Genomic DNA, 27136 nt, shown 5'->3' with positions numbered 1-27136 from the left:
GGAACAAGCAGTAAGATTGGGAATGGTTAGACATGTTGAGTGAAGGGTGAAAAGAAATGAATTGAGCGGTGGAATCAGAATAGCTAATGTCTAAAACTGATTTCTTTCAACTGTAGTCTTGAGATTACCTAAGACTTCCTTTCTGCAATAATTCTAGAATGAAAAGTTTCCAGAAAGTTGGGGAAAAGATAAAAATGAAAGTCATTTTCAAGATGCGAGAATAAATATTCTTGTCTTCCTTAACCACTTCGCGCCAGGTAGCGCAAACGTGCGCTTATCGCGGAGGCCGGCAGTATCTACGCGAGCGTCTGTCCAGGGCCGTGGGCTTTTCTTGGTATTAAGCCTAAATCCATGAAATTTCCGAAGTATCAACGCATTGTTTAATAATGCTCTATAGAGTATTTAAATGGCTTATGATTTATAGATATTTTTATATTTACTTTAATTACCTTATTTCTTGTTTAAATGCATATTATACACATTTTATTTTCATTACTCACCATTTTATGACTTTTAACATTATACATCTGAAAACTAAATATATTACTTAAAATTCTCTTTTCGTATGAAAAATTTGAAAACAGGGATCTACACACAGTCCTACGTTACATTCCTTGCACTCGTAATAACTCATTTGCCGTTTTGGAGGATTTTTCCGGGAACGTGAACAAACGAAGCATCGTCGTCTCATTTTCTTATCAGTCTCTTCTGAACAAAGTTTTGGAAAATGTCTTTCAGTTAATCTGAGTGGATTTAATGATTCTGCTGATCTTGGTGTGATATTAACATTGGTGCTTTTAGAGGAATACCAATACATAATTTGATTAACTAAATTAAGCCAATAATTCAGGAGAGGAAGATTTTTTTTACTTTTTTTCTTGAAAAGAGTATTGGCGTTAAATACAGCCATATCCATGATATTGAAGAAAAGCTTCTGATACCATTTAACAGTTTTTCTGAAAGATGGGTACTGAATAATGACGGAATCCCAAATTCTGCAAATTTTCTATTGTGGATGACCATGGAGAAGTACTTGCTTTTGATGTACTCGGCATACAGATGTCCGAAATGTCCTCATCATCATTAGATTCGCCAGATTCTTTATGATCAGAATATATCATAGTATCACTATCACTACTATCAGAATCTGTTTCAGAATTGATATCTGAAACATTTTGCATCATTTCTGCTATTTCATGCTCTGTTAAACATTTTCAACGCTTCGACATTGCAACGGTAAAAACAGAAAGAATTTACGTCTAACAAGATCTAATTATTTTCTAAAAACTTAACTGCAAACCGAAATACCCAACGCTTTAGCGAAAATAAAACTTCTCTACTTACAATAAACGACTACCACGTGCGAATTTAAAGAGACATCATAAATCACGCCATTTGGAAACATTTATTTCCCCTTTTGTTTATATAATCAAAACACGTGTACGTGAGTCATGCTTCTCTCATTTCAAGTAGAAGGTCTAATGTACATGTATCTGAAACCATATGGATATACAGTGCCATCTTGTGGTAGAAATTATAGTTTTTAAAACGCTCCAGGACACTGGCATAAATACGTGACAGTCGGGGCTGAATGGGAAAACGCTCTGTCACGCCTGCGTGTCAGCCGGAAAGTGAGTGTGTTCGTTGCTGGCACGTAGACGTGACAGTTGGCGCGAAGGGGTTAAAATGGTAATCAAAATTCCCTGACATATTTGCAACATGAACTCTTTTTTGGCAAAACAGGTATTTGTTCACTCAGTAAAATGAATCAACTTGTGAACAACTAGCACATTTGGGTTCCTGCCATACTCCCAACAAGAACTCTCAGTGACTGTAAATGAGAACTCCATTTTCTGGAAGCAACTGTTCTTTTCATTCATTTAAGTGAATCAGCTCTGGAGCAGATCGATCGCATCTGCTATAGATATATGTGTTACCATGAAAGACCAAAATTGAAGAATATCGACATTCTCCGATGAATGTACGAAATACATCATTAAAAAACCAAATATTTGCTTCACTGGTATATGTGACGAGCACAAATATGCTCTAGTGGAGATGAAACAAGAAGAGAGACAGAGAGGTGCTGTAAAAGCAAAGGACTCTTGTGCAAAGCGTCATAACAGTTTAAGTTGTAATAAATAGACTGTATAACGTCAGTCACATAATTATTTTTGGCATTTTTTCTTTTCTCATGTAGAATGTTTCTCATTTAGAATTCTTTTTAAAATCAAATTCAACAGTTTATTTAGATGTATTTCTGTTTATTTAGATGTGTTACTGAAGCTTTCTTCTAGTTTGACATATAATGTGTTTTAATAATAAAATATTATTTAAAAATGTAACAAAAATATATTTTATTAAGCATCCATACATGGGGAATTTTGAATTTCCCAGTACAAGTGAGAAATAAGGGTACTTAGCAAATATTTCAGATGTACACCGAGCGATTAAGTGAATGCTGACATTCGTTCAGAATTTGTGCAACGTGATTTTCTGTATTTTTTTAATGTTTCTAAATTGAGCCATGGTATTGTCATTAAAAATGCTTATGCTGCTGCTTCATCAAGATGATATCATTATGTAATGACTTTGCAACTCATTTTGCAAAGATTTTGCAGATTAGAGAGCTAGAATCATTTTTCTTTCCTCCTCTTCCAGACACATTTCTTCCAAAATCAATTGCTACTGCTGAAGTTGTAGTAGTTCTTTCTCATTGTTTATGGTCCTGTAGTAACTTCTCCATGTATTCATTGCTAACTTCTGAGCCTAGAAACACAATATCATAGATAACATAAGAATTCTAAGTGCCAAAGCACTCAGTCTCCACATGCAACCTGATCAGGCCATAATTTTCTTAAGGTCGAATAAATTGACTTTTAAGCCATTTTCTACCAGGCTTTGTTAATGATAGGTAAGCAAAGGATGTGTCTGAAAGTCCCTGAGTATTTATGTGACATAGTGTTATGTGGTTACTTTCAACACCTTTGAAAATTATGTTGAATGTTCATAAATTGAGCCACCATTCATTGTCCAAGACGTTTTTTGTTCAGATAATTTGTTAATGAATCAAATAATCTTATCTCTTATAAAAATGTCCTTGTTTTCAAAGTTAATATTATCATCAAGAAGTTTTTAAAGTAATTTATTTTATTTTAATTCGTTAGTTATTGAAAAGGCTAACCTAAGAGATGGATTTGCTACGTGCAAGAAATTTTAACACCATGTAGTCTTTTTATGGACAAGATTCAAAAATTCTCACTAATGTAAAGAACATAGTCTTTCCTATCTTACTTTGGAACAGCCATTTAGCACTGAAAAATGAAGCCATCTGTAAATCAACAGATCTCTATTCATATATAGGGTACTTATTTGGGCAATTGCAGCTGAACTGAGCTGTTGCATAATTTCAAGTCAAATTTTACTTTTTTTTTAGAAATAAACAAATTTTTAAAATGTTTTGATATTTGACAAGTGTGCATTAAAAAACACTTATAGTGAGTAAACTTAGCATGATTGTTTTTGCTATGAAAATATTTTAATATTTATAAACCCTGTCTGCTATGAATCACAGTGTAGAGTGTTAATATTTTTCAAAATGCAAGTCTCATATTTAATGTTACATTTATCAAATATGAAATTTCAGTATTGTGTGTCCAATTTCACAAAGGAAAAAACACAAAATATAATTAAATGAAATAATTTATCTTTTGCTATATTTTATTTGTTTCTGTAAGTTTCCAGTAAATATACTGTAAAATATGAATAATTACATATCTCATAAACTCTTCCCAATGTTCAAATGGATAAATTTTTAAACAAAATAAATGATTCCCGAGAGTCATTAATTAATATTTCTACAGTATTCAAGTGTTTTAAATGTGCATATATTTAGCATATGCAGCTAAAAGCTAATATATTTTATGTACATTTTATTTTTTAGAGTAATAAGAAGACTTATTGTGCTAATACTGGAAGAAGCAGAGCTTCTTGATGAGAATGAAACTGCCATGAAAAGAGCTCAAAGTGCAACAGAAACTTTTCAAAAACTTCAAAGAAAAGAAGTATGTGTAAAATAAATAAATAATTTAAAAAATAAAATAAAATGAGCTTAAAAATTATATATATATTTCATGAATTTGTTTGAGAAGCAGATATAGTTGTAATGTTTTAGGTGTTCCGTATAAACATAAATTTAATATTTATAATTCTGTGTATTGTAGAAGTTGTGAAGATTATATCTGAATAAGCTGCCAATTTTAAAAGGCTTGACTTAGAAGTTAACACATTTTTTAATATAAAGTTGATAGTTAACATTTTATATTACTTATCTAAATAATTCAGACTTATGGTATTGAATATTTTTACTGTTTATTGTCTGTCTTCCTTAAAATGCATGGAGTATTTTTTAAAACCAGCTTAGTCTAAATTTAGAAATATGTTTTTGCATTTACTATGTAAAATATTTTTAACTGTTACTTGATAATCTTATGCTGATATTTATATTAAGTAGTTTGCTTTGTAATTTTCTATGAACTAACTCCTGTAAGACTGAGTTATGTGTATATTATTGTACATATGATTTATTTGTTCTTCTTGGCATTTGCATTTTATTTTTTAGGAAAACAAAGTCCGCCTAATCCATTCATTAAATGTTCAAAGTGGTGAAGAAATAGAATTTCTTAATAAAGAGCTTAAAGAAAAAAAGTGCAGTAAGTTCTTCCTTTAAATGAAAATTTGTTGAATTAATTTGTATTAATTTTAAAATTTATATTATAACAGAAAATTCTTGTTCCAAAATGGAATATTATGTACTACATAAAACATAATTCATTTTAGTAACTTTCTGTAAGAAATATTTAATTTCTTAAAATTTCCAGACTTGTAAAATAAAGTCCTATTATTATTAAGTGCAGGAATACTCATGCAATTGAAGAAGGTTCTATATTCAAACCTTTGAAACTAGTCCTGCAAATTTATGAAAATTATGTAGATTCTTGTTGCTTTAGTATCTTCGAGAATCATTATTTGGCATAACTCAAAGCTGTAATATTGATTGTTGCTATTCTGCTGTGTCTTCTTCTGCCTTTATTGCCATTTTATAGTAGTGTAAGCAAGTATTGGCTTCTGAAGAAACTGCTTTGTTTCTTAAGTTCCATGTAGAGAAAAATTTCGTAACTAGTTGTTGTTTCCATAAATGGTTGTTACATCTTTTGAAGCATCTGTCATGCAAATCTTTTGTCATCTATATGATGCTTAAAGCTCACTACAAGACTGCATAAAGGCACTATATTTTTAAATCTTTGAGTATGTGTAGTACATTTTAAATTGATTGTATACATTCATTAGTGCATATGTTTGTATAATTTCATCAAAATTTCACTAGCATTTTGGCACTATTGCATTATTGGCCCACTATCCTGCAAAGTTGTCAGTCATTGGTGACTAATTTTTTGCAAATTTAACATACGAAAAACAGTAGCCACTTTAAAAAATAACAGCATGCTGAAAATTATATAAAACAACAGATTTATGAAATAAAAAATGCAAAAGACATATGTAGTAGAACAGTAAAAATTACATAAAGCAAACATCCATAACGAAACACATAGAATTTAATAAAATAGTAGCAAATTAACGAAATTAAAAGTGGCAACAAATGCCCATAATAAAACACCCTGTTTTCTCAGTTTTTTTGTGTCTGTGCACAGCAATCATTTTTAGCTGAAAAAAATCAGAGAATTGTACAATTCTCAGCATTGCAGAGCAAATTGGCACTGCTGTTTATGTTCACACTAACCTGTTTTAACTTAAACATTACAGAATTGCACAAAAAACTTCATGGAATGTGCACTCTTAGTAAGCAGAACGCCATATTTCGTAAAAAATTAAATGCTTTCTTTTTCATTAGCAGGCAAACTCCACAGTGGCGTACAAGGGGGAAGAACTCCACAAACTAATTTACAACAAACAGAAATCACAAACATGACCCTTGAATTTCAAAATTGTGTAAATTACTACCAAGACTACTGAGATAGATTGTGATATTACATGCTGGCATGCGACCATTAGTGGGTTTGCAGATAACATATTTGCAGATACAGATAACATATTGCAATTTGTGTGGTGATTCTTGTCAAGATTGGGCAGGTAATGCAATGGTTCCAGCATTTTTAACAGAAATTAGCAGCCTGGTATATTCATTATGTGTGATGTATACCTGAACAAAGTGCATTAAAATAACAGCTATATAATAATTAAATTTATAAAATAGGAATTCCTATTGATGAGATGAAACAATCTGTAATGGAAATGACATTTGATATATGAAAAATGTGTGCACAGCTTGGTAGTCTAAATGCCCTATCTCTCTTGACTGCTAACACTTTTGCTTGCTTGTCTTTAAATTGAAAAGACCTTGCTTTGTGAATAGTTGTAATTTGACCTTTGATTTAACTAATGAATAAATACAGTCTAGTTGAGTGTGTGGTTATCTAAGCAACCTCTAAACCTACCTGTAAAAACAAATCTTAGTCCTTCTTGTTACTCTGAAGATTTGAAATTTAACTTTTCTTCCCTATTTAAATTAGTTCAGAATTTAAATTTAGCATTAATAATTAATATTCATAGTATATTAGTTTAGCACTGAGGCATTTTTCTGTTAATGGGCTATAACTTAGTGCCTTAGTGATGGTGTAAATAAAACTAGATGCAGTCTTAATGATGCATACAGTTTCATAGATGACTAATAAATCCAGAACGAATACAAAAAAATAAGACAGCTATTAATATATGAAAAAGATTTTACCAAAGTAATTTCAGATTACATAGGAGGCATAAAACTGCTGATTTCATATAACATTTCTGAAAACATTTGTTTTTTTTAATGCAATCACCATCATGCCATGTAAATTCATTGAGGTAGGAAATTAGATGGTTATAATTAGTGCGCAGTGATGTTTATTTTGCCATTTTGCATAAGACATCCAGTATCTAGATTGATAGCATTATATTTACAGATGTTCAGATCCAGCAGCTGCCATTTCTTCTATTAACTACTATAAACCTAAGTTCATGGACTGGTATTCATTCTTCCTCATTATTTGCGACAGCATTATTGCATAGCTATTCGGGAATAGGATATAAATTGGCTAACACGTTTTAAACATGAGCTGTTGATAGAAACCTACCAATATATATTATTCTTAATTTGTTTTATCCTTTAAATAAGACAGGATCAAGAGAAAATGTGATGGGAGTGGATTTAAAAAAAAAAAAAAGTAAACAAAAAGATGCAAATGCATGGCAAAACTGAGTTTACTTCAAAAAGCAAATCTTTCTTAGTTTATTTCTGTCTTCTTAAATTTTATAAATTATATATTACTAATACAACAGGAAAAATTTAAAATGGTGTTTTATAAAAAAATTTATGTGATAAATATGTATACTGTGTTAAATTTTCTAGCTAAGAATTTTAAAAAGTCTAATTTAGTAAAAAAATATAATGTGTGATACAATCAATAAATGCTTAAATGCAATTATTTTAGAAGTTGACTTCAGGTGTGACAAATTACTAAAATCAGTATATAAGGATAATTTTACAGTTAATTATCCTTATATACTGATTTTATTAAATTTTTAATTAATACAGAGGTTAAGTATCCTCATTAGAAATAAGAGCTTGAAAGAGATCTTTTGACATAAAATATTAATCTTGAAATACATTTTAATGCTTAAATTATTTGCACATGAAAATCATTTTTAGAAAATTCTCTTATCATTTTATAATTGCAGATATTTCCTTTTTATGTATGTTCTAATTTCAATTACTTTTTCAGAATTGAATTCTGCAGAAAAGGATATTGAAGATATTAAATCTCGTATTGAATTTACTACAGAAGAATACAAAACCATGCTCCTAGAGTACAACAAATTAAATACAGATATTGAAAGTAAGTAATAGAATGGGCTAGATAACATTTGGTCTCCATTATATTTGAACTATGAAACTTCACGCAAATAAAATTTGTAACAATTTCTAATAATTTTCCATTCATATTTGTACTTAATTTTCAAATTTTTAAATATTTTGCCAAAATATTAAGAAAAAATAATTTGTATGTATTTTTAATAAAATTTAAAATCTGTTGCAGGTGAACATTCTTCACTGTAAAAAGAAGAATGAAATATCTGAGTGCTTCAGAAGCTGTTTATTAATTATATTTTGTGTGTATATTTTTTGTTGATTCAGCTGTTTGTCTTACTTTTTTCTTCAAAATACAGCCATCCCATGCTTTTCATAGATAATAGATATTATTTTATATAGCTAAATTCAAAATTACTATTTTGTGGCATTTGCATTGAATTTTGCAGTTTATGCGAGTTCCTATAACTTGAATAATACATTTATCTCTGTTTAAAAAGATACTCTTTTAACAATTCTCTTTATATGAACTATAGAAATGTTGAATAGTATGTATCTTCATAATTGTTATTTAATTAAAAAAGATTACAGATTCTATCTAAATTAAGATGAAAATTTAACCAGCACTGCATTTAAATACACAAAATGAAACATGAAATTTAACTATCATATTTATGAGAGCTGTTATATTAAAGTGGTATTATTTACGATGGCTAATGTTGCTTTAGATAAAATAATCCAGTTAATAAATATTAATAGCTCCTATGTAATTAAAATTTAAAACTGATATAATTAAAAAATTGTTGGTATTATGGCAACCATCTTAGTAAATTGGTAAAGTATGTTTTCTTTTCATATGTTGATAATGTTTACTATTTTACGATAAAGAACAATAGTTTGGGAATCTTTCTAACAAACAGGAGCAAAAACCACCAACTTGCACACAATAAGTAACTTTTGTCTTGCACACAGTAAGTAACTTTGCACACTTATGTCTTTTCATCTGCAAAATTTGCCAAATTGTTGTTACAAAGTACCAATTTTTTTTGTATGGTTTGATTAGTTTAGAAATTTTAAAATAACTTAGGAACTGTCAGAATAATTTCCAAAATTAAGATAGAAATATAAGACAAGGCTGTTTAAAATGAAAATTTTGCATTATGAAAAAAAAGTCCCATATTTTTTATTCTGATAAGAAGACTAATATTTTTAAAATGAATTCAGGTTTACTTTGTAAGATGAAACATTGTCAAATAGCTTGTTTATCATTAATTCAGCCAATCGCTCGTAAAAGACGAAACATGTATTGTTTATTCTAGGATGAGGGATTATTTTTAATTTTCTGTAATACTTGTTTAAAAAAAAAATTGGTTATTTCGGATTGTTGTGCTGCGTTCTTTAGTTTGATTGTGTTAGCTTTCTTTTACTTTTAAAAGGCTGCAGAAATATAAATTAAATTGCTGCATTAACATTATTCATTTGTTTGGGAGGATTTCTGTCTTAATTTCATAAAAAGTAGTTATATCAGCATGCTTTATAATTTATGCAAATGTCTAATATGTCATGAATTTTCCCCCTTGCATTATTAGATTTATGCATATGTAAAAATAAAGTTTTGTAATCTTTGTTTTATACTTTTAGATTTATATTTTAAATAATCACAGGTGCACTATAATTCTTAAAAAACACTATCATTTTTTATTGTAATGTTTTTTAATAGCTAATCTGAGCAATTATAGAACACTACACAATATGATAAAAATTCTAAAATATTTTTTGTAATATAATGCATTTTGTGGTACAAGGTATCTAAACTGCATTATGAATGACTCACATCTATAATCATTTATTAATATTGTAATAATTTGCAATGGAGCATTAATAATAAAATTTTATATTGAAAAGCTTAGACAGATTAACTCTTTTTATTTACGTCTTTGAAACTTTATTATCCTTCACTTTTCTATTCTTATCACATTGAAAAATAGCTCACAGTGTATGAAAAGTATATGTAAAATTATAATTGATTGCTTTTGTATTGAATATATTATGTGTAAATATTTGCTGCTGGATTTTATTTTCATACTGATTCTGATAGATAACTGAAATGAAACTGGATAAAAAGATAAGATCTTAAGTACTTTTATATATATTCCCATTGACCATAAAATTTGGCAGAAATTCTGTCAATCATTCCATTTAAACTTTGGATGGACAGATTACCTTTTTATTTAATTAGATAATCACAGATCCCCATTCTAGATAATCTACAGATATAGCATATAAAAAACTTAAATAAATATGAATCCAAACTAAGATAAACAAATTCATTAAATTTAAGCCAGTCGTTCCAGGTCCAAAAATCTTTTAACTGCGTATAAAATATAGCAGTAAAATAGCCATCTTTTTCACTAACTTGTCACTACATAAATTTGAATGGTGTGCAGTATTTTTTATTGTACTATTTTTCTTAATTTCAGAATCTTTTAATGTTTTGAGTATGCACATGAAATATAACTACTTTCTTAACTTATGCATAAACATATTACTGTTTACCGTTCTTTTGAAGGCAGGTCAAAAATTGTAAAAACTTTTTTCAAACAAAACAACAACCCCCCCCCCCGAAAAAAAAAAACAGAAACAGTAGTTAACTTACATTTTTCTTACAAAACTAAACTGGTTATTGCGGACTTGGGGTACACAAAATTCAAACAAATATCGTATGAGTGCGTTGCAATGTCTTGCTTGTCCATCACTGGCTCTAAATTGCACTGTCTTAACAAGTGAATGAACAATTGAATGTAACTTAAGTGTTTTTGTTAAAAATGGTCAAGAAAATAATTTTGTCATTTCTATACTCTTGATTAATGTATTTTTTAGTGCCAAAATGGACTGACACTTATTCAGTAGCATTTTAATGGAATCTGTAAACATTTAAATCAAAATGCCAGACTATTTTAGTGGTCTAATTTTCTGATGTTGTTTAAAGTTGGAGCTTACTTACATGTTTTCATAATTTGTTATATAATATTCATATATTTTTAATGGATTATTATTTTCGAATGCTGATTTTGTCTGCTGTATGTCATTGAAATATAACATTCTGTTTTTAAATATAAATTTGCTTTTATTTAATTTATTGAAATTGATTTAAGTGAAATGCTATTTTCATGATTTTTATTCTTTTAATGTTTTTTAAAGTGTATAGAATTCAGTTATGTTAAGGAATAATTGAAAGTTTGATTGATATTATGTAGCTGCTATTTTGTATCTTTTGAGATACGTGATATCAATAAATATTGCATTAAAGTGCATAATTTTCTATATATTATGTGTATTTATTTTATTTTTTCTTGAGTAACAGTTTTAAACTTAAAAATTTTACTGTTACAGTGAAAATAGTTCAGTGATAAACTAAATTTTAATTTTTAAATATATCGTACTACTGTTACTTTTCTGCATTTTTATTTAAAGAATTTGTAATGATGTAAAATGTTTATCTTATAATTCAGTTCAGGGCTAGTTTTAACAAAGACAACATTTGCTCCATTTTCCTCAAATTTTAGACCAATTTATATTTTAAGTATATCCTATGATCTTATCTTACATCCTATGAGGACATAACAGTATCCTATATCCTATGACAAATAAAACAGTTCATCATTTATGAGAATTTTATCTCTAAAAAAATCTTAATTGAGTTATATCAAGTAGTCATTCGCCATTGTATTAGTTCCGTCAATGATTGCTCAGGTCAGCAATTTTATTGAAGTGAAAAAAGGAGAGAAAAGTAGTTGTTTTATGAAGAAAATTTTACAATAACCACATTAGTTTCTTTCTTTCTTTAGTTGTCATTTAGTTTTAGACCACTAGAACTACTTTTGGGTTTTCAGAAAAAAGAATATACAACAGTTACTACCTTGTTGATTTGCTTAGTCTATTACAGTAACAGATAAAATCATGAGTCCTATCTGTCATTTATTTTTTCAGTGTTGGCTAATTTGTTTGAGTTTTCTTTAGTATCTTTTATTTATATATTTTAAGTTAACTCATTTAAGGGATTCAAGAACCACTATAAAACAATGAAATGGGTCATGGATTACCAAGACTTGATCTAGAGAATTTTGGAACAAGCATTCATTACAAAGTGGATTAATAGCAAGAGTGCATTTAAATGGAAACTGCCTGATATGAATTAAGATGCTGCACAACTTTCTAATGGGTAGCCAAAACTTGGGACAGAAATAAAAATTTTACAAGAGATTACTGCCAGTTGATCCAAAAGTAAGTTTTCTTCTATTCCATGACTACAAAAATTTAGATTAAGCAATGAAATGCACATGGAAACATTTGTACATGATGGAGGGAAAATTATTTAAGTATATGCTAATAAATATATATATAAGGAACTTTTTCTTTTATTCCATGATATATTGAAATGTTTAAACAAATTATTGAAATAAATTAATAAACAGGTTGTGCTATAAAAATAAAAAATGCAAGGTCATAATATTATACATGATGTGTAAAAACTGTTTGGTACTTCTGATTTAAACAGGACAGATCTGTTACACCATCAAATACATATTAAATATTTAAGATGTAGCATTTTCATTCGACTTGTACAGTGTTACCGATTTTGGCTAGATAAGGTTAAGCTAATATGACAAAGCTTGTGAAGGGTATCTGGCAAAAGGAAAACAAGTTCATATTCGGGTTACAAATGGGGAAAACCATATATTGGTTTGTACATTCTTCTTTTTATTTTATTACTGATTGGTACTCACTGCACCACTGTTAAAATTTTATACAATCTACTCTCATTATGTTAACATGTTGATGGTGGCGTGGTTATGTTATTGTTGATTCATTGTTCTTTTTATGCAGTGGCGCTTGAATAGCGGTTCGTCCGTTTTGTGAATCCCTCCTAGTGAAGTAATAATAACAAAAAAGAAAAAAACATTTTTAAAATTTGTAAAAAGGATCCACATGGAAGACGAGAAAGCGATGCTATAAACACTTAGCAAGCCTAAAAGGTACTCGGTACACCATGAATAGAGCAACAACATATTGCAATAATTATAAGAGCAAGCCAGCATTTTGTTTAGCTTGCTTTAAAAAATTGTACAGAAATAATTACATTTAATTAAAAAATTACATTTTAAGTTATTTGTTTTGTATTGAATGTTTGATTATAATGTTGAAATGTTAATGTATACTGTTGAATAATTAAAATTAAAAAAATTGTACTACATATTTGTTGATATACAAGTGTGACCCATTGGTGAGTCATGCTGGCCCGCAGAACATGGTCTTGCCACCCCCACAGAACAGACAAGTATGACTCACCGCTGGGCCACATGAGAAAATGAGAACTAAGATCTTCCGTACAAAGATTACAAAGATGCAATTCCTCTCCCGCTATAGTGAAGACTTCCACTATGGTAAAAATGAACACCAAATACATTTCTTAAATGCTCATTTGGACTTGTGATGTCTGCCTTCAGAATGTAGTCCGTTTTAAAAGTTTTTGTATTCTCCTTATAGCATGCAAATATATCTACTACATATTAAAGAACTAATGCTTATTAAATGGTGTAAAGGATTATATGTAGCTAATAAATTACACACCATGATCACATGTTTGAAATCCAAGAAAAATTTGAATACTCTTTACAAATAGTGAAATAGATGGTCTTTTTCCAACACACACACACAAAATAACACTAAGCGAATTCTATTCAACAGCAGCAGATTTTCAGTGATAACTTTTTCTTATGCATGCCCCAAACAGAAGTACCAGCACTCTCATGGAATAAACAGAATATGTTGCATAGATGGTAATCTTGAAACGTGAAAAACACAGTGGCACCATTTAAAAACTCCCGATTTACTTCAATTTGCTTTAAAATGCATAAATCACATTATTCAACTTTTTGTAATGTTTTTAATGCAAAATTACATATAACAAAGCATGAGGGTAGAAGAAACAGTGGAAGGTTCCTAACTAAAATTTGTTTTGCTGCAACCAGTGCCCTAGTTAGCTTTTAAACTGAACTGAAAACGTTTTACTTGAAGCTTTGTCTCTGAAATCATTTCTCAAAATAACTGGTTTTTTGTATATGTCAACCAATGAGATATTCCAAAAACAATAATTCTAGAATACAATTCTTTCGACACAATCTAGTGGCTGTAATCAGGGCTGTGGAGTCTGTAGAGACAATGACTGACTCCGACTCCCTCATATATATATATATAAACATATACGCAGGGGTTACAGCTTATTATTTTTTTCATATAAAAGAAGTAATATACCCTATAGAAAAAAAATTAATGGCATAGAAAATTATTTATATTTACATTTATTATGAAATGGAAAAACTGGCATTAGTTATTTCTAAGAAACAGTATAGCTTCAGCAAGATCTTCTTTGAGAAGAGTCTTTCCACACAACTTGAGTAGGAGGAAGAGCTATTACTGTTAGGGCTACTTTTAACTTTTCAGGATAGATTTTAAAGTTCTAAAAGAGGTGTTTGTAAGCACAATCATATTTCTCTGTTTCTTTAAAGGCCATGTACAGGGTGTTTGTGGGACCCCAAAAAATCCCCTGAAACTTTTACCGACATTTTGGAGTTTCGAGAAGGGGGGGGGAGAAAAATGAAAAATTAAAATTATGAAGTATTGAATTACCTAATTATAAAAGTTCAATGAATTACATTTTTGCAAAATTAATAACCATAAATTTTCAAACATATAAACTACTACATTTTATGTAAATATTTTAAATTACCTGAATTAATTCTTTAAAAAAAATTATCTAATTTCTGCTGCTTTTTTTTTTATTTTCTGATGTTTGTGGGCTTGTTTTTCTTTTGTGGTGAACTTCATAATTGCAGAAAAGGCTGACTTTTATTTTCCTCATTTACAGTTGAAGAAATTTCCTCCAGAACTGCACATGCAGAGGTAGAAGCAGTTTGCTTTTCTGCTAATGTAGAAGGTTTTTCAGAGACTTTTATAGGTGACTCATCTGAAATACATGTTTTTAAGTCCTCTTGATATGTTTTCCAACTTCTGTTCATATTCAGTTCAATTCAGATCTTTGTGAATTGGATCAGTCATTGAATTTTTAGAGCCATATTTTTCACATGAGGTTTCTTTAGAAGCAATTAAATCATATTTAATAGTCTGCACTGCATCTAGGGAATCAATCTTAAGAGAGGTTCTATAGTCAGTGACAAGTATATCCATTGAATGCACTTTCCACTAATGGGCCATGGAAGCAGCTAAGGCAGGCTTTGACCAATTTAGCCAATGTAGGATACTTATAATCATTTGTGAAATCATCTTTTAAATTAAAAACTTTAGACCAATATTTATCAATTGTACACTTGACTTGATTTCCACTTTCATCAGATGTGTAGAGCATTTCTTTGGTGATATCAATATCACTCTGGTATAACCTTATTTCAACTTCTACTTTTGACTTTTCATTATCACTAAAAATATAGGACATAAAAGGTGATAATTTTTCAAAAGCTAATATTGTACTGGTTTTACCTCTTAGCTCTGGATCTAATGCTGTAAAACTAATTAGATATGAATTTTTAAGGGGTAATTTCCGTTCCATATGCTGTGCTGTATTAGTATAAGCTTTCATTTTAGAATTCTTTTGCTATTGGATGATTTTTTTATAATTTCTTCAGGAGAGAAGATTCTGCACCAGTAAATATTACTTTGCTAGGTAGATGGAATTCTGGGTTTGTGACATCAACCTTTAATAAATCATTATAAGATGTGCACTCTATATTTTCTGGCTTCATAAAAAAAGAGAAAAATTTTGCCATCAATTTATAAATACTGGAATGTATTAAATGAAGCATTGGTTTTTTTTTTTTTTTTTTTTTTTTTTTTTTTTGTTTTTTTGTTTCAAATAATTTAATATATGTGTTGAACTCTGGTAATACTGCTGAATATAATGCCATTTGCAATAAAGTTTTGTTTTGCATAACAAATAACCCATTTAGTATTCTTTTTTTTTCCGAGCTAAAGCATCCTTTGAGAGTTGTTGAGAATGCAAGCAAGAATACACTCCTTCAACAATTATTTTCTGAGCTGCAGAAATATTTCTTTTATTGTATACAGTTTCAGCATAAGAAAAATAATCCCCTTTATCAGTTTTATCCAAGTAGTGAAAATAAAATGCAATAAGAGCATCTCACAGATCTTTGAGTCTTTCTAAAACACATAAAATGTATACCCACCTATGGTCTGGTCTCTTCAAGGGCTTAAGTTTTTTAATGGCAAGGGATTCACAGATTTTGAAAAAATTTTCTCTTTTACTGCAGCTTTTCATATCAAAATAGACGTCATCAAACAAATCTTCTAAGTATCTATCAAAACATGAAGCAAATTTTTTTTGCACAGTTATTAGCTGTGTGAAATGTGTCACCATCAATATCTAATAAGTGGGGTGCTTTGTTTGATCATAGTCTGGTTTCAACACACTTTTTTTTCCCATGCATGGTGTTACATGAGTCCATTAATACACTAATTAAGTTTGCCCATGGAATATTATTATCTTCAATAGTATTAACAACTGCTTTAAAAACAGCTTCTGAATTGCAAGATTCCATCTTTAGAGATGCAAAATGATGAACTACAACTTCATTTTGATTGTTGTCATGAAACTGCACCAATATTGCCAGTATACTTTCTTGAGCATTGCTAGTACTTTCATCCAAATTTAGAGAAAATGGAGTCTCCTTCAAAGTTTTAATGATATTTTCCTTAATAGTTTTTGCGAGCCCATATTTCATCTTATAACATGCAGTAGTCCTGGACATTTCCAACGAGTTTAGTGCCGTCTGATCGCGGCTCAACTGTTTGCCGAGTTCAATTAAATTGGGAGCTACATTGAAAGAAAGAGAATTCTCGGCGATAAACGAAGTTATTAATACCTCTTGGCGTGCTTTTCTTGTCACTATATCCAATGGCCGAGCATTGGATATAGTGACTCCAGTAAGTCATCAGTATTTTTTGAATTAGCATAATTACTTAAAGTCATTGAATGTCTAATGCACTTTGAATATTTTATGTGCGTCACAGTTTTAGAATGATTTGTGAAAACCTTGAATCCTTCCCCACCATACTTCAGCAGTGAGTTACAAAAAACACAATATGCTTGTCCAGCAACATTTATTTTCTTGCACCATGTGCCGATGGTATCCCCATTACCATCTCTCCGTTCAATCCAATTCCACTTAAATGCATTCCGGACACCTTCTTCTAATTGTATAATATCACTATTTATATCGAGAAATTTTCTTGCGTACATAAATAAAAAAAATATTTCAATAAACGAAACGAAAAATTTACACGTGCATCAATAAATGAAACGAAAATTTTACACAGCGGAGAAAAAAAAAGATGAGAAGCGATCAATAACAAATAGCTAATACGGCGAAAAATTCCCCTTCTCTACTTATTGGCGCCACGCCAGGAGAGATAAGACCTTTGAACTCAGAGTCACGTGATCGCACATCTGGTCGAACGAAGTCTCTCCCTTTTTTTCCTGCCGCGCCTACTTGCCGAAAAGAATCCAGAAGAGAATGTCCGAGAACCGGGGGAATGAGTTTTATAACTCGCAATAAGGAAAGAACAAAAAAGAAGTTTTTTCCTCCCTTTTCACGCATTATCACTGCCTTTGGAGAAAGAAAGGAAAAGTTTTCACCACATACACTGACCTTGCGTTTTCTGCTTTCAAAGCAAACAAAATTACCCAGATCAAAATAAATAATTCATTATTATTCCTACTTCCTTTTGAACGACGATCCCCGGAATTTCCGGGTATCAAAGTTCAAAATCCCCGGAATTCCGGGGTTTCCCCGGAGCACAAACACCCCTGCATGTAGAAATCTTGTTTGTATTTTTTTTTCATTTTTATACCTAAAGGCTCTATTTATTTTCATTCGCTTTGCCAGCCTTTTCAATATTATCCAAATATTTCTCAAAATCTAATTCATCAGTGGAAGAGGATGATAGAGACTCAGTTGCAATATCTGCAGTTTGACTGTCCCAATTTGAATAATCCAGTTGTTCTGAGAATAATTTCATTCTTAATGAAAGTTCATAAATGGCTTTCTTTGCCTTTCTAATTTGCTTGTCTAGGCGTTTTGCAACAACATATATTGAACCCAGCATGATCTTATTGTCTAGCAAACTAGTTTCTCTTTTCTTTATTGAAGAAATGATTCCTTCTGCAATAAACCCTTCATTTCAGAAAAAACAAACATCACTTCTTCCAGTCTTGCCTCTTGTTAATTCTTCAGATTGCAGCATTTTTGGTGGCAATATACGGTATAGAAAGAAGAGTTTCCAATTCTGCAAGATCATTCCACAGTTTTTCTGTTAGTAACATTAGGGTTATCTACATCTTCTTAAAAAGTTTTTAATTCTAACAACCTCTTCATCATCAAATATGTAATTCCTTATCGCATTGCTTGATCAATAATTGCTCCTTTTCCTGCTCACTTTCTAAGAATAGCATTAATTTTGGGAGTTCTTGCTGCTTTCCTAAATTTACCAGTGAGATTTGTAGCTAAATGAATCAGTTTAATCACTAATGGCACTTTTCATCCTCCTTCCTTATATTTATTTACTAATATGTCAATAAAATCGAAAATAACTATTAATGTATATAGTTCATAAATAAAAATAAAAACTCAGCCTGTCATTATTTTTTTTTTAATTCATTTTAATTTAATTTCAAATTCAAACTTCCCAACAAAAACTGGAGTCGGAGTTGACTTGTTTTTTAGCGACTCCAGCTCAGACTCCTTTTACCCCGAAATCTGCCCAACTCCACAGCCCTAACTGTAATGCCATAAAGGTATTCAAACACCCCGCGGGTACAGATTCTTGAACCTAGGACCAAGAATAAACAACCCGCTGGTACAGATTCTTGAATCTAGGACCAAGAATCAAAGTGAAGAAATAACATCAAATGGGCATTGAACACCAACATACAGATTCATATCTCACTGAGCTGTTTTGGAAAACTTATCACTTGTTCAACACAATTTTATCTACAAAGGCAGATTTTTGGCTACCAGAAATGACAAGTAAAAACCATATAATGTTGAAAACTAAATCAAATTCAATCTGTTTCATTATTCTTAAATCCCCAAATAGATGCAAATTTTAAATATTTTTAAATAACTTTTTTTTTGCAGGCAGCCTTCTACTTTCATACATTAAAAAAAAAGTTCTGTCAATACTACAAAAACCGTCATTTAAAATTGAAGCCAATGCTTGTTAACCTTTTGAGACCGGGGAATCTTGAACCTTTCCCCCTTTTAAGAAATCACCTCCTATTTGCAACAGATTCTTGTGTGTAGTTTAATGGATTCTCAGAGGGGTGCATCTATGTCCAAAAGGAAGACCTTAAAAAGAAAGAGATAAGTGGTTAAAACCCTAGGGACATCAAATTTGACATTTCACCCCACTTTTCATCCTGGAAAATGGGGGAAAAAGACATGGCCACTAAAATGGACAACCCAGTCTTTTCAAAGAGAGGACTCTATGGCCATCTCGTCTTCAAAAGGTTTATAATGCAGAAAAGTCCGAAAGGGATTTCTTCCAGCCATTTGGAAATTGCATAAAAGCTTGGGTTTCTGAATTAATATTTAAAGAGTAATTCACTTTTCATTTTGTACTGGCAGTTAATATTGGGAAGATAAAAATTTACAATTTAAGGCATTATTAATCTTGGACAATGCTCCAAGGACACCCAAAATATCTGAAGAATTTATAGCTAGAAATCAATGAGGTAATTCTTCCTTCCAATATGACCTTCTTCATACAGCCGATGGATCGAACAATGATAGTTATGTCTAAATGATATACGAGGACAATAACGAACTGAGCCATCAAGGCAACTAACTGGCCAAGAAGGTGGCTACATTAGCCATCTGAGAGGCACGGGTTTTTGGATCCACTCGTGAAGATCTGTATTGAAAACGACATTTAATTTTAAATTACTTAGCTTAGTCTCTGTTTTCATAAAATTCTATTCATTGAAATGGCATTTAAAGGAAGTAAGAAAGCAAAAATCCGAAAGCTTTCAGCTTTTATATTATAGCCAAAGGGGTCTTCTTTTAGCATTTCATGCGTCACTTTTATTTATTAAAATATGTTCTTCACAATCAAACCACGTTAAATTCAATTCAACAGCAATATCACAAAATATTTTAAAAGTGTATATATTTAGAATTTCTGATACACAGTCTCGTATGCTGGATATAAAAATGTTTCCCCCCCACACACGTTGTTGCCTCTGCTCGCTTTGAAATCTTTGAGTTTGTTAATCAAAATTTACAGAATATTAAATAGGTAATAAAACAAATTCTAAATTTGGGCTTCCAGATGCCCATATTCAAGTGGAGATCTACGCTTTTCAAAATTTGATGGCTTTAGATAGCATTGTTTTATCACAATGCAAGAAACACACGAACATTTATGCAGATTCTTCATTATTGATTTTTTAAAAATATAATACAGGGCTCTAATATTTGGTGGTGATTCGCCATACATAATGAATCAAAACAAAATAAGTGTTTCGGGGCAAATTGCCCCTTTGGGCTAATTATAAACTAATACAGTCAAAAGTCTTTAATCTGGACTCGTCGGGACTTTGATGATTCCAGATTATAGATCATCAATTTAAATCTGGTAAGATGGCTCGCAGAAATTATAAAATTAAAAATATGAAACCGTAATTTATGAAATAAAGGACAATTATGATCTAAAGGGCATCAAAATTTACAAAAAAAGAAGCTTAATATTTATTTGTTTACTTTATTAAACATTTCTTTCAACGCGCTCATGCGTAAAGCATACATTACGCATAGCCGAAATTCAAAAATTGCAACCAGAAAACTATTTGATTTGTATTCGTGATATTTATAATGACGAGGAATTTGATTTAAATCATATCAAACACGGAGTACATCGAGATGAAATACTACATTTAGTAAGGAATTATAAGCCGAATAAAATAAAATAAAAACATCTGCCCTGAAGATAAGGATATTGCTGACAGATCAACTTCCAGTTCATTGCGCGCCACGAAGCTTTCAAAAATTCTTGAAGAAAATATGAAATCAAATAGAAGAAATAATCTTAAAAAAAATCAGAAAATTAAAAATGCATAAATTAATAGTAACTAAGCAAGTTATTTAAAAGAATGTTCTGAAGTTTATATATTTATATATATATATATATATGGTAAATGAGATATGGTTCACAATAATCTAAAGTAACAGATTGTTATGAGAAAACAATCAGACTTTAAAATCCTACATTTTGAATTTTATTTAAAATCTACACAAATTTACGACTGCTTTTACAAACTCACGCTGCCTAATAAATAAAGCTTGGTTTCTTGAGCCAAAGATTATTGGTTCAAGTCTCTGAAGTGGAGCTGTTGTAATGAAGTTGGTATCTAAAATTTTTTTCCCCCCCGTTAGCATCAAAGGAGATACATTTATTCAGTTTGCTGAAGAAGGTGGTGAAAAACTAGTTTATCACTTACAAAATACTTTAGTACTGAGCTAACACGTTGGGACCAAGATTCAGCTGAAGCCGAAAACATTGCAGGTTCAAGTCTCATTTCCCCCTTCAATAAATACTATACAAATTCACTAAATTTGTACCTTTCACGATTTCCCCCCCCCCTTTTCAACAACTACAAACATGATTTTTGCCTCAGGCACAATTCACAAAATAATGAGCATAGAAGATTTTTGGTTGACAGCAGACTAAGAAAAGCAATATTAGTATAATGTTGCTTTTTTATCTAATTTTAAACCACTTGTGATGAATAAATCATTTATTTAAAAATTTATGAAAACTATGATTGAGAAAGGAAGCTCTCCAGTTCGAGATATTTAAATTAAAGCAAAATTTAATCTTACATATTGAAGCAGATTTTATTGAATACTTCTAGGCATTTAAAATGTCTGTTTTTTTTTTCTAAAAATGCATTTCTCAAATATTAATCAAGGCCAGAGGTTTAATCTTGAAAATAATTTTTCATTAGTTTAAAAAAAAGACTTGCATGAGCATCAGCAAATTTCCTAATTGTGGAATTAGTTATTTCAGCCAGTTTTAAAAGTAGAGCAACTTTGTAAAATAAAACTTCAGACAGCAACACTTCATTAATATATGAATGAGATGACTAACTGAAGCAAGCTGATTTTATCAAATGCATCAAATATATTAGTCTTAATCCATAAAAAAATTCTAAAATCGAAAGATGCAACTAAGAATTTTTAATTATCATTCAACAAAATAAATATATAAACTAGGATTTTTCTGTCCTTTAGATGATGCTTTCCTGGATATTCTGATGAAATTTACATATTCAAGTTAAAGTGCATTATGCAAAAAACTTTCAATTTCATTCTAACATCTCTTTTGAATCTTGATACAACACGCCTTCTGTTTATACAGAAGAAACTGGACCTATTTTAATTAACAAATATAACAACAGGAAACCAAAATACCACATTAAAAGCATTTCTGATATGAAGAGCTATTTAGTGAGTGTGTATGAAAAATTTCAAGGTGACTGTTTCAGCACTAGAATGAACTGACAAATGTGAAAAGCATTCTATTCCACATTTCAAGCCAATGAACAAGTTAAATGCAGCTTTATATTCAGTTTGTAGAACATTTAAAGATACTTTATGGAACCATTCAATTATATTCTTTCCCAAGCATCTTTAATAACATTTCCCCATTCAATCTAAGCTTTAATAACGAATAGCTAATATATATTCATATGCTTTACCTTATAAAATATTCATAACATACTAAACACCAGAACAATTCTATAGGATCATTCAAGAGTACAAATTTTATTTCCAATAATTCAAGGTATTTTTATATTAATGGATACTTTCAGTTTCCATGGGCAGTAATTTTCCAGTTTATGATATCTTTGTAATTTCAGTGAATATAACTTGATATTAAAATATTTATTACCACCATGTATTATAACTGCTTTCAATCACAAATTTGGACTTGTGCTTTTATACATGAAGGTTGCACTGTTTTATGTTCCTGCATTTCACTTGCAATACGTGGTGCTTGTTCTCAGTCACTGTTTCGTGCATATTACTCTTCAGCACGACTCCAATACTTTTTCAATAAATGTTGCTTAAGTGAAGGATTTTTTGGCTAATTTAGGCTATTATGAACAGAAAATGAATAATGAAGAAGTGCAGATTTCTCAGACTCTTAAATTTAATGAGCAGCTGCAACTCAGAAGTAGCAAGGAAAAAATTGTGATGATCATCCATGGAAAGCAAAATGGAATTTCTGAAACTGATGCGTAGTCACAGAAACACAGCTGACCAATTCTGTCAATAAAGAATGGGAACTAAATTACCAGAAATCCCTGAAATGGAAACCAAAAAGGCCAAAAAATGAAAGGGATCCTCCCAAGAAACAAGTGAAGTCAGAACCTTCTTCAAAAGACGATTCTTTCATCGAGGAAAGATGACTGGGCACACTGCAGAAAAACTGCCAAGCTGATGCCCTCCCAAAAGGATGTTCCTACTGTCATTATAACTAATAAATTTGACTTGCACAATGTTTGCTTCTCTGCTGAGAAACTTCTGAACTTTAAAGACACAGCGCCTATAAATAAAGAAAATCATGCACAAGTATTCATGAACACTGCGACACTAAAAAAAGAACAACTACTTCCGATCACTGTCCAAGACTGGAAGTATGCAAGAATGAAGTAAGAAGTTTGTTCGTGAAACACACTATAACTGGTTACACTGAGGTAATCACACAGGACAAAATTGATATTTTCTCAGACTCTGCCGCAAACTGCGATTTTGCTTCAGCCATTTTTATAAAGAATAAAGTGCAGTTTAGCACATTCAGACTAGACTAAAACGTAATGCTTCTATTAAGGTAGTAAGTAATGCGGGAATTTGCTGATGATTCTAACCCTGACATTCAAAAAAAAAAAAAAAAAAACTCTGATCAAGATATTCTATTCATTAAGAAACCATATGTTCTAAAAAGCTTCTTCTGTTTTATGCTTTACTGACAAGGAAAATGATGGATGAAAAATATATAAAAAGAAAACCCTTCAATGTTTTAGAATGAACAGAAATGTTATGATCTGTTTCAGTTCCCTAGGATTTAGACATGACAGCTTTTCTGTAATAATGCACTTTGATGTCTTAAATGTGGGAAAAATCATCTGACTTACGACTTAAAGAACTCGGATAAACCAACTTGTTCTTGTAGTGAACTAAGTCACGTTTCATCTTTCAAAAGAACGTGAATTTTACATAAAAATTCATAACAGAAAATCTCAATAGAAGCCAACTCCAGAGTTGACTAATACACCAATCGAGAACGCTCTGAAGTCAAGGAAGGAATCGCTTGATGAATAAGCTTCTGCACGTTTCATCCTCTCCTACTATGATGGTAAATTCTCTTCTGAATCTACAATGCTTAATTTTGCCAGCTTCTTAAGCAACATTTTGAAATTTGTCACGATTTTCAAGAAACAAACTCGGGAAGATAAACTACAATTCGCTATGAAGATTATTTCGAGATTTCAACAATCTGTAAATATAATTCTCCATTTTATTTTCCACAATGACTGTTTTAATTAAGACTAAATAATGCAGATAGTGCCACATCTCTTCATCTCAATGATTACCGTTTTCTCTACGGATGGTTATGTGTTGGCCCCTTTTTGTACCTCCTAGTCCCTCTGATAAGACATTCTACTTTCATCACCATTTAGGAATCTTTACATCATGACAAGAAGGAAAACAGAATGCAAATGTGTATACTAGTCTCAACATACAGCATGAATTGAAGTACTGCCTTCAATTAACGCCATTTAATTTTGCTCTTTTTATCCCTCCTTAAGTACTTATATGTTAAGTAAGAAAAATTTTTGCTTTCTTTCAATTTGATATACTTATTTAAATCTGAACATACACCCATTTCACCTTGATATTATACATAACTCACGTAATGGATATATATGATATAAATCAAAATAAGGTTCAATGCAGTTAAATCCCATATACACAAAATTCTTTTAGCGGAAAAGATGACAACTGTATCATGATTTTTGTCTATTAGACACATGGTTACAACAGCAAGAGATTACTTTGAATGGTATCGCACAAAACAAGTGTCAATTTATAATTATATTTTATGCACAGCAATCAAACAAATCATTAATTGAAATAAATATTTATCAAAATAAGTGTTTTTAAATACAGTACACAATAATGTAGAAAATTGAAGTTGCTAAACAAATTCGCTTGCGATTAATTTCTCAGAAACAAGACTTGAAATTTTTAAACCAACAGATATGCTTTATTGATCAAATTTTCCATGTAAAACAGAAAATGATTCTACCTACATGTCAAAAGTCATTCAACTGTGATTTTAAAAAATAAAATATTTTACCTTTATATACCACTTACATATTAGCAAATGAAATGTTTGTTATAGAAGCTTTACAGCAACTTATGTCAGAATAAAGATTTCACAGTATCAAAGGCAACCAAAACAGTTTTCGTAAAATTGAAGTCCCAATTTCTTTACAATAAAATTTCTAATAACAATTTTTTCTAGATTTTCCTTTCATATATCAGTGGTTACACAATATTCCTATCTCTTCAAATGATGTGAAATTACAGCTATCTTTATATTTTAAATTTCTTAAATCAAGAAACAAATGTTAAGCAATTTCGGCTTACAATAAATAAATAAAACTAAGCAAAAATTCAACTTAGGCTTCTAACATCAGTGGCAAACTTTTTTTTTGCATAGTTTTACTTTTACATTAACCACTTCTCAAACTAGTAACCTTCAAGAAATAGTTGAGAACTAAAATATATTAAATGCATTATATTACTTCTCAATACTCTCAAGTTTTCCGATTTCAGTTCACGTACATAAAAATATAAACAACTATTAACTTCGATTTAAACTGAAATACACATTTTCACTTTAGTTTCTGCTAAATAGAAAAGAAAGAGTAATATTAAAAAAAAAAAAATAAGATAAATTAGTCCTTATTATTACGACAATAACAAAAAAAAACTTTGACCTTGTTTTCAAGAAAGTAAAACTTTAAAAGTTATTTAGAATAATAAACCAAGCTTTTCATACACAACATTTCTAATAAAAATGATTAAAAAAAAACAACATTTCTAATAAAAATGATTAAAAAACATACATCAAAACACAGAAAAGTATATTAAGAGTGAATTTATTTTGCCAATTACATACTGATCTAGACAATTTTTTAATTACCATTTAGGACGCTAGTAATGGTACAAATCAATGATTTATCTACATAATATTGAAAATTAAAAAGCAAATAACAACAAGAATGCCATCATCAAGCAAAACAGACCCATGGCTTCAGACAGGGCAAAACCTAAGATAGCATATGAAAAAAGTTGCTGCTTCAAAGATGGATTCCTAGCATATCCAATGATAAGGCTGCCGAATACTGATCCAATACCGGCTCCAGAACCCGCAACACCCACTGTAGCTGCTCCAGCTCCAATGAATTTGGCTGCAGAATCAATATCTTTCTGTACAGCACTAGTATGGATACCACGAGAAAATTGAGATATCAGTGATGAAGAGAGGGTAACACGGGGCAAGACCTTAGGTTGTGATGTACGAAATGGCTCCTCAGGAGCTCGAATGGTAGTGACCGCTGCACTTAAAGGCCTAGCAGATGACCGAACAGCTGAGGTCATCATAGCTCTAATGAAAGGAGTTGCAACAGCATACATTTTCAGATGTAATTAAAGTTAAAATAACTCCTTAATGAAAAATTTCTACAAGTACCGAAGACGCAGCACGCTTCCGGAATGCTCGATACGAGAAGGTCAAGTAAGGCAAAGTAGGTGTCGTTGATACGTGGTTTTAAGTTGAGATGTTGCCTTTCTACTTTCCTTATACAGTAACTATTAATATGCTAAATAATTTTATGATTTAAATTTGCTGATTGCTCTCAATCGCCAGTATATTATTTTTCCAAAGGCACCACAAGTTATTACAAGAAGCAGATGCAAACAATTCTAAAAGAAAAAAGGTAATAAGTGAATGATTGGAATGTCTTTACTTGCATAATGTTAATAA

The 27136-nt window shown here is 30.4% G+C and overlaps 2 protein-coding genes across 6 annotated transcripts in view; one reads left to right on the top strand and one right to left on the bottom strand.

Annotated features, from left to right (window-relative positions):
* Positions 1-11250, top strand: part of LOC118186388 (B-cell receptor-associated protein 29-like) — a 29283-nt gene extending 18033 nt beyond the window's left edge. For all 5 annotated transcript variants that reach the window (XM_085812750.1, XM_035356472.2, XM_035356474.2 and 2 more), the window contains 4 exons: positions 3944-4064; positions 4622-4712; positions 7839-7952; positions 8154-11250. In XM_085812750.1, the coding sequence (XP_085668876.1) occupies positions 3944-4064; positions 4622-4712; positions 7839-7952; positions 8154-8173 (346 nt within the window). In that variant the 3' untranslated portion in view covers positions 8174-11250. The remainder of the gene's footprint in view (positions 1-3943; positions 4065-4621; positions 4713-7838; positions 7953-8153) is intronic.
* A 14982-nt stretch (positions 11251-26232) lies between these two features.
* On the bottom strand, positions 26233-26910 carry ATPsynC (ATP synthase, subunit C). Its single transcript, XM_035356471.2, has one exon. The coding sequence runs from the start codon at positions 26785-26787 to the stop codon at positions 26350-26352; it is 438 nt and encodes a 145-aa protein (XP_035212362.1). The 5' UTR covers positions 26788-26910; the 3' UTR covers positions 26233-26349.
* Between the last annotated feature and the right edge of the window lie 226 nt (positions 26911-27136).

This window comes from Stegodyphus dumicola, chromosome 3, assembly GCF_044657685.1.
Source record: "Stegodyphus dumicola isolate Sdum_Otavi_A_Nest chromosome 3, ASM4465768v1".
NCBI lineage: Eukaryota > Metazoa > Arthropoda > Arachnida > Araneae > Eresidae > Stegodyphus > Stegodyphus dumicola.
This window is presented reverse-complemented; position numbering and strand designations above follow the sequence as displayed.

Excerpts from the sequence above, each read along its gene's own strand:
- ATPsynC (XM_035356471.2), bottom strand. The coding sequence starts at position 26,787 with ATGTATGCTGTTGCAACTCCTTTCATTAGAGCTATGATGACCTCAGCT.